A 12,939-nucleotide genomic window follows, 5' to 3' on the forward strand; every position below is an offset into this window, starting at 1 on the left:
ATCTTGAATTCCAGGCAAAATGATTTAGGCTTTATATCATGATAATGACATACTAACTGAAGATTTCTGAAAGAAAGTGAAAGTGAAGTTGCTCAGTCATGTCCGACTCTTTTTGACCCCATGGACTGTAGTCTTCCAGGCTCCTCCCTCCATGGGATTCTCCAGGCAAGAGTACTGGAGTGGGTTGCCTTTTCCTTCTCCAGGGTATCTTCCCGACCCAGGGATTGAACCCAGGTCTCCTGCTTTCCAGGCAGACGCTTTAACCTCTGAGCCACCAGGGAAGTGTGTGTTAATTATATATAACTTTTTCTATGTGATATATTCATAAATTAAAGATACCTTTTATTAAACTCAGATAAACTTTAGCTAAGTAGCTTGAGAGTAGCTTTGAAAACCTTAAAGATGGAATAGCATAGCGGTATAAAGTGCCCTGGTCACCTGGGTCTGCCTTCTTCTACCACATCCAAGTTGTTTGATCTTGGGAAGGATGTGTACTTCTCAGCGCCCTAGCTTCCTCCTCAGTAAACTGAGGAAAACAGCAACAGTGATAATAATACCTACTTAATAGGGCTGTTAACAGAGATTAAGAAGATTTAATAAGCGTTTAGTGCTTGGCACATAATGAGTTTTTATTAATAATAGCATTTTCTCACCTATTAAAAGAAAATGAGTATCTATTATACAGTAGTGTGACATTGTGCCCGGTGGAATGTAATGGTGAGTAAAAACAGACAGGGTCCCACTTTTTGGTACATGGTTACATAATTACAGAAATAATTGTAAAACTGCAACCATGCCAAGTCCCAAGGACAGTGAAGGGAGGAAGGTTGAGAAAGAAGACAGTATCAGAGATGAAGCATTTCTGACTTGCAGGACTTAATGGATGGTGGTGTCCTCTAGTTAGGGAACATTGGACAGGGCTTGGGGTTATGTGCAGAGGGAAAAGGTGTGGAAAATCATGAGTTTGATTTTAGACATGTTTAGTGTTCTTGCCTGGACAATGCCAGGGACGGGGGAGCCTAGTGGGCTGCCGTCTATGGGGTCGCACAGAGTCGGACAAGACTGAAGTGACTTAGCAGACATTTCAGGGGACTTTGAGACATCTAAGAAAAGATATATAAAGGTAGTCACAAACAGCTCCAGAAATGAGAAATCTGGGCTTGTGTGTCATCTGTGTATGAATAGTAATTAAAACATTCATGGGGTGCGAGTTGTCCCAGAAAAGAGCTGAGTAGATGAGAGGAGGGCTTTTTAACTGAGCTTTGAGAAACTCCAGCATTTAATGACAAGATAGAGGAGCATATTCCTGAAGAGAAGGCAGTGAAGGATTGGTCAGAGATGAAGAAGAAAAGTATAAAGAGCTGTGTATCGTGAAAGAAGAAAATATGTCAGGGAAGGAGCTGGGAACCCTCTCAAATGCTGCTGAAAGGCCGGAATAAGAGGAAGACTTAACGCATCCACTAAGAATCCATAAGACCCAGGTTGTTGGTGAGGCAGCCCTGGCAGCGGCAGGGCCGGGAGCACTGGAGTGAACTCAGGTATGAGAGCGGGATGTGGTAGAGGAGACGCCGAGTGTAGAGAACTCATGCAGAATGTTTTCTCTGGAGGAAAGATGAGAAATAGAGCGATGACTAGAAGCGGGAGTGTGTTAATTAGCGAGGTGTGCTGTATGGAAACACGACAGACTAGCGGACTTGAGAAATTTGTTTTCTCTTTGTTCTAGAGGCTAACAGCCCAAGATCAGGGAGTTAGTAGTATTGATTCTACCTGAGGACCATGAGGGAATGATCTGTGCCAGGCCCCTCTCCTTGGCACGCTGTAGCCTTCTTCTCTGTTTCCTCTCATCATCTTTCCTCTATACCTGTCTCTGTTTGAACTTTGTCGCCTTTTAAGAACACCAATCAGATCAGGGCCCACTTTAATAACCTCATTTTAATTTAACTGCCTCTTTAAAGAACCCTGTCTTCAAATAAATATTCGTTACATCCTGAAGTACTGGGGCTTAGGACGTCAATGTATTGGTGGGGGGGCTTGAGGGCACAGTTCAGCCCCCAACTGGAATCAAGTGTAGTTTGTTTGTTTGTCTGTTTTTGTCATATGGAAAATTAAGAGGCTTAGTTTGGAGGAGGAAAGTTTCTGTTTGGAGGGAGGAGTTGAATATGCAAGAGGGAAAGAATTATTAATACTATCAAGTTTGTGACAAGGTGGAAGTGAATGGACTCCAAAGCAGAACTGAAGGGATTAGCTTTAGAATGGAAGAGAGAGAACTCCATTGTAACAGGAGGGAAGTGGGTGGGATGAATTCAGAGTTGCCTCTGTGTATGTCAGGCATTAAGAAGATGGCTGAGTTCCTGAGTGATGAGGTGTGTTTTGTAAGGTAAGAGACAAACGTGATCTGCTTTGTGGTAGAGGTTTGGAGGCAGGGCAGGGTTGGAAAGGACAGTGGTTAAAGATGATTAGAGGTTTAAATGGAGTGGAAATGATTGAGAATTTTTTTTTTTTTTGGTGGAGATTGTAAGAGTGAAATTACCATGGAAGTATAGATGTGTTTTTAGGTAATGTTGGCCTTAACTTTATGGTGGAAACTTTCTGGCCTGTTCCTGTGAATATGTGGCTGGCTGTTAACATGCAGGCACCAGAGAATGTGGGTGATGGGATTCCTCCAGCATTGTGCTTTGCTCTGTGGGATCAGGGGCAAAGGTGTTAGTGCATTTTTGAAATGATGGACCAGCTCAAATGGATAAAGAGTAAAGAAACTAGAGAAAAGAGATGAGGATTCTTAAAATGATGGTGATGATGGCAATGAGATTGTTGTTAAAAACAACCTCATTTCAATTCCGTTTTTTTTTTTTTTATGAGCATTACATGTAAATTAGAAAATTAATATTCATCACGTGATGTTTTCTACACTTTGTTTTTCACAGGTCACATTTTAGGGAAAGATCTATTTTTCTTGCCAAAATGATTACTTAAGTTTAGCTATTTAGTAACATACCATGTCAGCACACGCAGTATAAACTACCATCTTCAACCTTGCAGATTTGGGGGAAATGAAATTTCTTGTTTATGTAAAAATAATCATAAAGTTGACTACCTCTGCTTATGTAAAATTAATGAAAGTTGACATTGTCCAGATTTCTTTTTTTAGTGACTTATCACTGAAAACAGAACATAATGAAAAAGAAACCAATAGCTGTAATAGATGAACTGTATGGTAGGTGTAGCCATTGCAGCCCTCCGTCCCTTATTCTCCACAGTTCAGATTGGTAGCATCAGATTCACATGGATGCAGAAGTATTCTGTGTTGCTGCCACTACATTTTAAAATGAGATTTCACATGCTTCTGGATAGGAGGTGATACCACATCACTGAAATAAGCTATCGTTTTTCTGATTATTGATTACGGCAGTAATTTTGACTAGCATTGCAAATATTTCTAGAATCATCCGTGTGATTTTCTTCCTTTGTAGAAAGGAACCATAGATGCAAATAGGCTACACTCCCAGTTGCATAAGTACGCCGCTGGAGGCTGTGATCCCAGTTCTCTGTATTCTTTCTTCTGGCCAGATGCTTCACATTTGCTTGATATGCTCTTCTGCCTGTTTTGACCTCACATACATCTAGAAATTCTCTCATGTGGTTTTTGGAAGTCAGCGTGGTTGGGAATAAATGTTAAATAGTCACATGCATTTTTGGCCTCTTCAGACACTTATCATGGTGGATTTTAAGAGCACATGTCCAAGGTTATACTTTGCGTATAAATGTAACCATTTGAGAGGTTACATTGATAAGGATTGTACATGAAACTGTGCTTGCTTTAATATTCATATCAACTAAGCAATAGGTCCTGATTGAAATGAAGTTTTACAAACCCATTTTGGCAAACCGCCATCATTAATGGATTTAAATACACTTGTTTACTGGGGCATCAACCTCAGTTTGCATTATTTTTATTAGAAATACTCATACATTTATGGTGTGCCTGTTACTGATGGTGCATTCTAAGGGAAATTACTTTCAGCATACATTAAAACTATATGTACATGTGACTGTGTAACTGAGTTTGTGTGTGTGTGCATGCCAAAGAGATGTCTTTGCTCTACTTAAAGTTTATTTTTAAATTTATGGCCCTTTGAAAGTTCTCTGCTGATGAGTTGTTTTTCCCCAGTTATCATGATTTATATTAACCTGCTTCTTTTGTTTCTAGAGTTTACATATTTTCTAGAGTTCTTAAGTTTAAATGTTTAATATTGTCTTAGGTTTTTAAAAATAATGTACATTTTAACATTAGTTAAAATTTTTGAGTTATTTTCATTCCATCCTTATTTTTTAGAATTTAGATATTTTCAGTGAAATAATTTACCACTTGTTTAAAATACTTAAATGCTATTATATAGCTTTTATATTCATAATACATCATAATAAATGAGAAGCAGCTGAGTCCCCCCAAGCGAATGGAAACCTGTTTCAAAGTGTTTACATGCACTTACTTAAAACTTACTCTCTTTTTTTTTTTTAGATTGATTTATTTAGGGGGAGAGTGTCATGGAGTCTTCACTGCCGCACTCGGTCTTCCTCTAGCTGCAGGGAGCGACAGCTACTCCCTGCTGTCGTGTGCGGCTGCTCACTGCAGTGGCTCCTCTCGTTGCAGACAAGGTCTGGGTGCACATGCCTCCGCAGTCGCAGCACGCGAGCTCAGCAGTCGCAGCTCACAGGCTCGAGAGTGTGGAGTTAGTAGTTGTGCTCAGGCTTAGTTGTTTTGCGGCACGTGGAGTCTTCCCGGACCAGGGATCGAACTGGTGTCCCTTGCATTGCAAGGCAGCTTTTTAACCACTGAACCACCAAGGAAGCCCAAAACTTGCTCTTCTTCTTTCCGTTTTTTAAAAGCATAGAATAAAACAGTTGAGGGATTTGCTTAAGAAATACATGGATTTTATTGTAAAAATGTAGATGTGAGACAAAGTTTATAAAGAGTGATAAACAGAAGGAACTTTTTCCTTCAGAACAAGTGAGAAAAGCAAAGAGACTAACACTGTTCATACCATCCTGTGTGCTCAAGTATCTCATGTACAATGACTGTAATCGTGACAACAGTCCTGTGCAGTAGGTAGCATTGACACGTCTTCGGTGTGATGGACCAGAGTCTTTCACCTCCTGGGGCAGAGCCAGAATTCAGATTTCAGAGTCATGTTCAGTGCTTTCTCCAGACTAAACTGCTTATCTGTCTCTCGTGAAAGAGTGATACTTTGCACAGGCTGGTGGACACAAACAGGAGCCTAGTACCCTGCCCCTTCAAAACCAGCTCATACAAAAGAGCAAAGCAGAGAAAGTGGAGATGTTGAGGAACATTGTATTCTAAAGAGCTTCTGCTGCTAGGGGTTTGCAGATGAATTTAGGACTCTGAAAGCATGAATTTAACAAAGAAAATCATGGCCGCAAGATTATTCCAGTGAGTCAAAAATAATACTTAAACTTTTTTTGTTTTTGAGTTTTTGCTCTCTAGTACTAAAACCTTGTAGAAAAGGTGGAAGCTACGAATATATTAATATTTAAGATACTAGGACAAAAAAGGGGACAGGCACCAAAAGATAAATCCTGAAAGAATGGCATATTATTAGTAAGCAAACATTCACAATTTATTTATTCTAGTATTTAGAAACACACCTGAAGAGATTTTTCTTTTGAACTTGATGGAAGTATTTTAAAAGCGATAGTCAGCTATGTAGAGTGCAAAACCAGAAACAGAAAGCCTGGTTGGGAGGCTGCCACAGGGATCTCGGTAAGGCCTGAAGCAGGCTTAGATGCAGTTTTATTTTGAAAGTCAAAACAACAGGATTCTAAGGGTATCAGATACACAGGATATAACAGGAAAAAAAGGAGCAAAAAATGAGGGATTTTGGCTTGAGAATATTGTTCCACATTATAACTTTAAAATGTGTAATTTATAATAATGCTTTTTAAAGTTTTTTTTATTATGTAGGAAGTTTCAAAATTAAAAAGAAATAACAAGAGTAATCACAAGAATATTGTTTTTATTTGGATTTGTTTGACATCCAGAAATCAACAGTGTAAGTTCAGACAAATCAGAAGCATCCAGGCCCTTGGAAATGAAAAACAACTCATTTTTAAAAATAGATCAAACGAAAAATAAACAGTTCAGTAGAAAACGTAAGACCAAAATCATCAGCATGAGATGAATTTTGAAAGATGAAAAAGAGGTCAGGAAGAGAAGGGGCTCAAAGATTTCAGGCAGCAGGACAGCCCATATTAAAGCAAGACCAGTGAGAGAGCATAGCACCCTTGAGGAGCACTGGATGCACAGGGTGGGCAGTGAGAGAGCATAGCACCCTTGAGGAGCACTGGATGCACAGGGTGGGCTCAGGTGAAGGAGGAAATGGTGATGCATAGGCAAGGGCCCATTATCCATGACATCGTATGACATCGTATGCCATGCCAGCTAGCCACATTGCATCCTGAATGCTACACAGAGCCACAATGAGAGAGAGATTCCAACAAAGATGAGTATTCAGTCCACATGAAAAGATTTTTATTTAGTATGTTGTTCTGCTTTTCCCCTTTGGTTATTAACAAACAGTAAGTCTTACTTTCTTTTTTTAAACCAATCTATGTTAGAAAAATATAAAGTCAAAAAATAAATCACATCTACTTTGTTTCCAGAAAACTTTCCCCTAATTTTAGTCAACTTAGTATCATACACCTAGGAATTTACCAACATTCTTATGCTCTAACTAGATTTTTTCTTAGTTACCATCTCTAACTCAGTTGTATGATAAACATAAATGATTTCAAATTAAATGTAATCATTGCTACATTGTTTTGCTTGACTATTTACCCATCTCATCTCTTCCATTAAGGTTGAAGTAACTGAGGGCAAGAACCCCATTACAAGAGTTCTTTTGGAAATGGCAAAAAATATTTTGGTTGTCAGATACTGTTTCTCCCAGAGCTCCTGTGTAGGTGTTTCTCAATAAATTGCACTAAGAATCTCAGAAAATAAAAATTATAAACAAATTAAAGCAATAGTATATATATGTTGTGAATGTTTATTTTCAGTTAAAACTTTCATGACTTGAATGTTTCATACAGAAGTGTTTTAGAGAGTAATTTTATAATGTATTTATATTAGCTGTTAACATTACAAGATCATTGGACCCAGGATGTCAATGAAAACATTTTCTAAGGAAACAATAGAGGATTGGAGAAAAATTCTGTTGCATAACTGCTGTATAACATTCATGTTTAAATTACTTAGATGCTCAACAGTAGAGAACTGGAGCTGTGAAAACAGGTGTAACAGTTATTTGATGTAGGACATTACCTGCTTAGCTCTTAGTGGTATTGGTTGATTGGATGGTTTGGTTGGACAAATGAGAGACCAAGAGGGTGAGGCAGACAAGGAGGTTGGCCTTCTTAAGAAAGAGGTTTAGAGCCACTGAAAATTGTAACAACTATAACCACATGAAAGTGAAGAGCCCAAGAGAGAAATTTCTTGTATTCTATGAGAATCAACTACAGCACTTAAATCTGGAGTAACACATGAAAATGAAATGCATGTGAAAAGTTAATGAAAGGAAATACACATGATTATTCCTCAGGTTGGGGTTGTTGTTATTGTTCAGTCACTCAGTCGTGTCTGACTCTTTGCAATCCCATGGACTGCAGCATGCCAGGCTTCCCTGTCCTTCACTAGATCCTGGAGTTTGTTCAAACTCATGTCCATTGAGTCGGTGATGCCTTCCAACCATCTCACCGTCTTCTCCTGCCTCAGTCTTTCCCAGTATCTGGGTCTTTTCCAATGAATCACCTCTTCACATCAGGTGGCCAGAGTATTGGAGCTTCAGTATCAGTCCTTCCAATAAATATTCAGGACTGATTTTCTTTAGGATTGACTGGTTTGATCTCCATGCTGTCCAGGGGACTCTCAAGAGTCTTCTCTAGGACCACAGTTCAAAAGCATCACTTCTTCAGCACTCAGCCTTCTTTATCGTCCAGCTCTCACATATGTACCTGACTACGGGAAAAAGCATAGCTTTAACTAGATGGACCTGTTGGGCAAAGCAATGTCTCTGCCTTTTAATACCCTGTCTAGAATTGTCACAGCTTTTCTTGCAGGGAGCAAGTGTCTTTTAATTTCATGGCTTCAGTCACCATCCTCAGTGATTTTGGAGTCCCAAGAAAATAAAATCTGTCACTGTTTTCCATTTTTCTCCATCTGTTTACCATGAAGTGATGGTACAAGATGCCATGATCTTTGTTTTGTGAATGTTGAGTTTTAAGCCAGCTTTTTCACTCTCCTCTTTCACCTTCATCAAGAGTCTCTTTAGTTCCTCTTCATGTTCTGCCACAAGGCTGGTGTCATCTGCATATCTGAGGTTATTGGTATTTCTCCCAGCAGTCTTGATTTCAACTTGAGCTTCATCTAGCCTGGCATTTCACATGATGTACTCTGCATATAAGTTAAATAAGTAGGATGACAATATACAGCCCTGACGTACTCCTTTCCCAATTTTGAACCAGTCCGTTGTTCCATGTCTGGTCTGACTGTTGCTTCTTGACCTGCATACAGGTTTCTCAGGAGGCAGGTATGATGCAGTGCTTTTATATAATTATTAAAACTACATAAATTCTTAGATTTTAAAATAAATACATACTAGCCTTGTAGCAGCTATGGAATGCACTATAGGTCTGTGATTAGATAAGCCTGTCTCACTGAGTCTTTAGTATTACTTGGCTGTGTGTGTGTGTGCGTGCATGTGTGTGTGCATGCCTCTTAAGCATGTTTGACTCTTTGCAGAGATATCCTTATTCATTTCTGGGGAGCTATGCTAAGTTAAGATTTAGGACATAACCATATATCTGTTGTTGAATTCTGTTTTGAATTTAGCTTTCTAAATAATAATTTAGCTTGGAGGAGCTGGGTAATATTTTTTCTGTTAGAATTACTTCACTGTGTCTATCTGGTTTTAGAATATATGTGTTTGTGGGTAGAGTAAAGAAAACCTGTTTTTCTTCTGCATGTGAATTTGATCGTCTTCTGCATGAGATTTTGATCTTAACTGTCTAGCTCTATTCTCTTGAAAACTTGATGAAAATTACAGTGTCAGCTGTGTTATTATGTCAGCAATATTGTTTGTAATAAAAATTATTCTGGATCTGGATTGGAAGATCTGTTAATAACTTGATGGAAGGCATAACTTTGCACATCTTTGATCTCAGTGACTTTTACAATGGGCATGACACTTGTGTGGTGTGAGCTTTTTATAGAGTGTGTCCCATATCTATCCCATATGGATCTCATCTCCTGAACTGATGGACTGCTTCAGGGACTTAGCAAAAGAGAAACACCCAGTGCTGCTCTTTTGGCAAACTGTAGTCCCCTCCCTATATCTTTCTGAGTAGACTTGGTGCCAGTGGGACTTTAGATGGTCTTTCAGACACCTAGAGTGTATTGCAGTAGTATAATTCTGTTTTTAATTTTCAAAGTGAGAAAAATATTTTATCTTTTTATCAGTTAATTCATTCTGTTTTTTCGATGTTTTGGAAAGAACTCTAGATGATGAGTCAAGACATATGACTCTTAGTTACTAAATAATGAGTTCTATTACCTTGAACAAGTCACTTAATCTTTCTGAAAGTCACTTTTCTTATTAGATAAAAAATTTCACAAATGTCATTTTTGATGCCCCTTCCAATTCTAAATCCTGTAGTTCTCTGATTTTCTTATCATCATAAGTTAGTTTTTAATCCTAACTTATGGGAGCATCCCAGATTTTTTTAACTGGCAGATAATCAGGTAGCTGAAAGCCTACGATGCTCTGGTGTACATTTTATCAAATTTAAGTTTGGGAAAGTTGTCACATTATAGCTGTATAGTTCCTAAAGAAACATTTACTATATACAATAAAATACAATGTTCAATAAAATAGAATTTAAATTAAAAATATTTGAACTTTGGGAGGGGTAAACCAATTAGAATGAAAGCTTGAAAGGTTTTTGATTATTTTAAAATTTCATCTCCACTTCCATTCATAGGTTGTGAATTGGCTTGAAGGGCCTGGATCAGAGCAGCTGAGAGCCCAGTGGGGAATTGGAGACTCCATCCGGGCTTCCCAAGCCCTACAGCAGAAGCACGAAGAGATCGAGAGCCAGCACAGTGTGAGACGCTCTTTCCTCTGCAAGTTACAGTGCTGTCGCCAACGATACTTCATAGCGTGTGTGGTGCTGAGTGACAAGTCGCTATGTACTTCAGTTGAGGGTCATAAAGTACAGTATGGTTATCAAGCACATTGATAGCACTTGACCACTCTGTACATATTCATTAGATGTTTGGTTTCGGTTTTCAGTTTAGAAACACAATTCATGTGAAATTTTTAAAACTACAATAACAGAAGAAAGAGTCATAGTACATAGATAGAACCTTCATCTGTAGTCTTGAATTTTAAAAGTATTATCTCAGGAACAGGAGCTGTAAGTTAAATACAAATCATTGAACATTTTTTCTTCAGCATAAAAGGAAAAAAATCATGTTGGAACCTATGAAATGCATAAAATAGTTCCATTCAGTTCAGTTGCGCAGTCGTGTCCGACTGTTTGCGACCCCAGGAACTGCAGCACGCCAGGCTTCCCAGTCCATCACCAACTGCCAGAGTTTACCCAAACTCATGTCCACTGAGTCAGTGATGCCATCCAACTATCTGTTCCTCTGTCATCCCCTTCTCCTCCTGCCCTCAGTCTTTCCCAGCATCAGGGTCTTTTCAAATGAGTCAGTTCTTCCCATCAGGTGGCCAAAGTATTGGAGTTTCAGCTTCAGCATCAGTCCTTCCAATGAATATTCAGCACTGATTTCCTTTAGGATGGACTGGTTGGATCTCCTTGCAGTCCAAGGGACTCGCAAGAGTCTTCTCCAACACCACAGTTCAAAAGCATCAATTCTTCACCGGTCAGCGGTTCTTCACAGTCCAACTCTCACATCCATAAATGACCACTGGAAAAACCATAGCCTTGACTAGACGGATCTTTGTTGACACAGTAACATCTCTGATTTTTAATATGCTGTCTAGGTTGGTTATAACTTTCCTTCCAAGGAATAAGTGTCTTTTAACTGGCTGCAGTCACCATCTGCAGTGATTTTGGACACCCCCCCCCCAAAAAATAAAGTCAGCCACTGTTTCCACTGTTTCCCCATCTATTTGCCATGATAGGACCAGATGCCATGATCTTAGTTTCTGAGTTTTAAGTCAACTTTTTCACTCTCCTCTTTCACTTTCATCAAGGGGCTCTTTAATTCTTCTTCACTTTCTGCCATAAGGGTGGTTTCATCTGCAAATATTTAGATTTTTCAATTATATAATTTCATTTTTAAGTCACTTTCATGTACTAATTAGGAACATTGCAAAGACAATATATATACTGTACTGCTGCTGCTAAGTCACTTCAGTCGTGTCCGACTCTGTGCGACCCCATAGATGGCAGCCCACCAGGCTCCCCCGTCCCTGGGATTCTCCAGGCAAGAACACTGGAGTGGGTTGCCATTTCCTTCTCCAATGCATGAAAGTGAATAGTGAAAGTGAAGTCGCTCAGTCGTGTCTGACTCCTAGCAACCCCATGGACTGCAGCCCACCAGGCCCCTCTGTCCATGGGATTATCCAGGCAAGAGTACTGGAGTAGGGTGCCCTTCCATATTCACAGGTTCTACATATATCTGAGGAGTCAACCAACCAGAGATCGAAAATACTAAGGAAAAAAAAAATCCTTAGTTATAAAAAGCAAAACTTGAATTGCAGTGTTTTAACCAGTAGGTGGCACTGCATTGTCACCTTGAGAACTGGTTGGTTGATGCAAGATGCAAAGATTAGCTTATGATGTTTAAGATGTTCTAATATTAAAAATTTTCTTTTCTCTTGGTAAATAAAAGCCAACACTTTAAAGGATATATTGGAATTGTTCAGGTCTTCCGAAACTGACAGATTTCTAGTATATTGATTGCTTAATATGGGTAGAAGTTGGAGAAACTTTTAATATGCCATTTTGGGTTAAAGCAATCTGTTAAACACTAAATTTTAGATTCTTTATAAAAGCATAATTCAGAAATAAAGCTAAAACAATCCCAAATCAATAAGGATTTTCAGTACAAATATATGGAAAATTAAAATCCTACTAATACGTAGTTAAATCCTATTAGTAGTAAATATTAATTAACTACTAATATTAGTAGTAAAATCCTACTAATATGACAGAATGTGGTCCACTGGATAAGGGAATGGCAAACCACTTCAGTATTCTTGCCTTGAGAACCCCATGAACAGTATGAAAAGGCAAAATGATAGGATACTGAAAGAAGAACTCGCCAGGTCGGTAGGTGCCCAATATGCTACTGGAGATCAGTGGAGAAACAACTCCAGAAAGAATGAGGGGATGGAGCCAAAGCAAAAGCAATACCCAGTTGTGGATGTGACTGATGATAGAAGCAAGGTCCAATGCTGTAAAGAGCAATATTGCATAGGAACCTGGAATGTTAGGTCCATGAATCAGGGCAAATTGGAAGTGGTCAAAGAGGAAATCGCAAGAGTGAATATCGACATTCTAGGAATCAGTGAGCTCAAATGGCCTGGAATGGGTGAATTTAACTCCGATGACCATTATATCTACTACTGTGGGCAGGAATTCCTTAGAAGAAATGGAGTAGCCATCATGGTCAACAAAATAGTCCGAAATTCAGTACTTGGATGCAATCTCAAAAATGACAGAATGATCCCTCTTCGTTTCCAAGGCAAAGATCACAGTAATCCAAGTCTATGCCCCAACCAGTAACCCTGAAGAATCTGAAGTTGAACGGTTCTATAAAGACCTACAAGACCTTTTAGAACTAACATCCAAAAAAAGATGTCCTTTTCATTATAGAGGACTGGAATGCAAAAA

At 38.9% G+C, this 12,939-nt stretch overlaps 1 protein-coding gene and 1 non-coding gene across 8 annotated transcripts in view; one reads left to right on the top strand and one right to left on the bottom strand.

The window, feature by feature from the left end:
* SESTD1 (SEC14 and spectrin domain containing 1) overlaps positions 1–12,939 on the top strand; it is a 152,082-nt gene that overhangs the window by 108,057 nt on the left and 31,086 nt on the right. For all 7 annotated transcript variants that reach the window (XM_055572066.1, XM_055572072.1, XM_055572071.1 and 4 more), the window contains one exon: positions 10,054–10,176. In XM_055572066.1, the coding sequence (XP_055428041.1) occupies positions 10,054–10,176 (123 nt within the window). The remainder of the gene's footprint in view (positions 1–10,053; positions 10,177–12,939) is intronic.
* On the bottom strand, positions 210–281 carry TRNAS-GGA (transfer RNA serine (anticodon GGA)). The gene has a single exon. It is a non-coding gene; the product is annotated as a tRNA-Ser (tRNA).

Source organism: Bubalus kerabau, chromosome 3, assembly GCF_029407905.1.
Source record: "Bubalus kerabau isolate K-KA32 ecotype Philippines breed swamp buffalo chromosome 3, PCC_UOA_SB_1v2, whole genome shotgun sequence".
Taxonomy (NCBI): domain Eukaryota; kingdom Metazoa; phylum Chordata; class Mammalia; order Artiodactyla; family Bovidae; genus Bubalus; species Bubalus kerabau.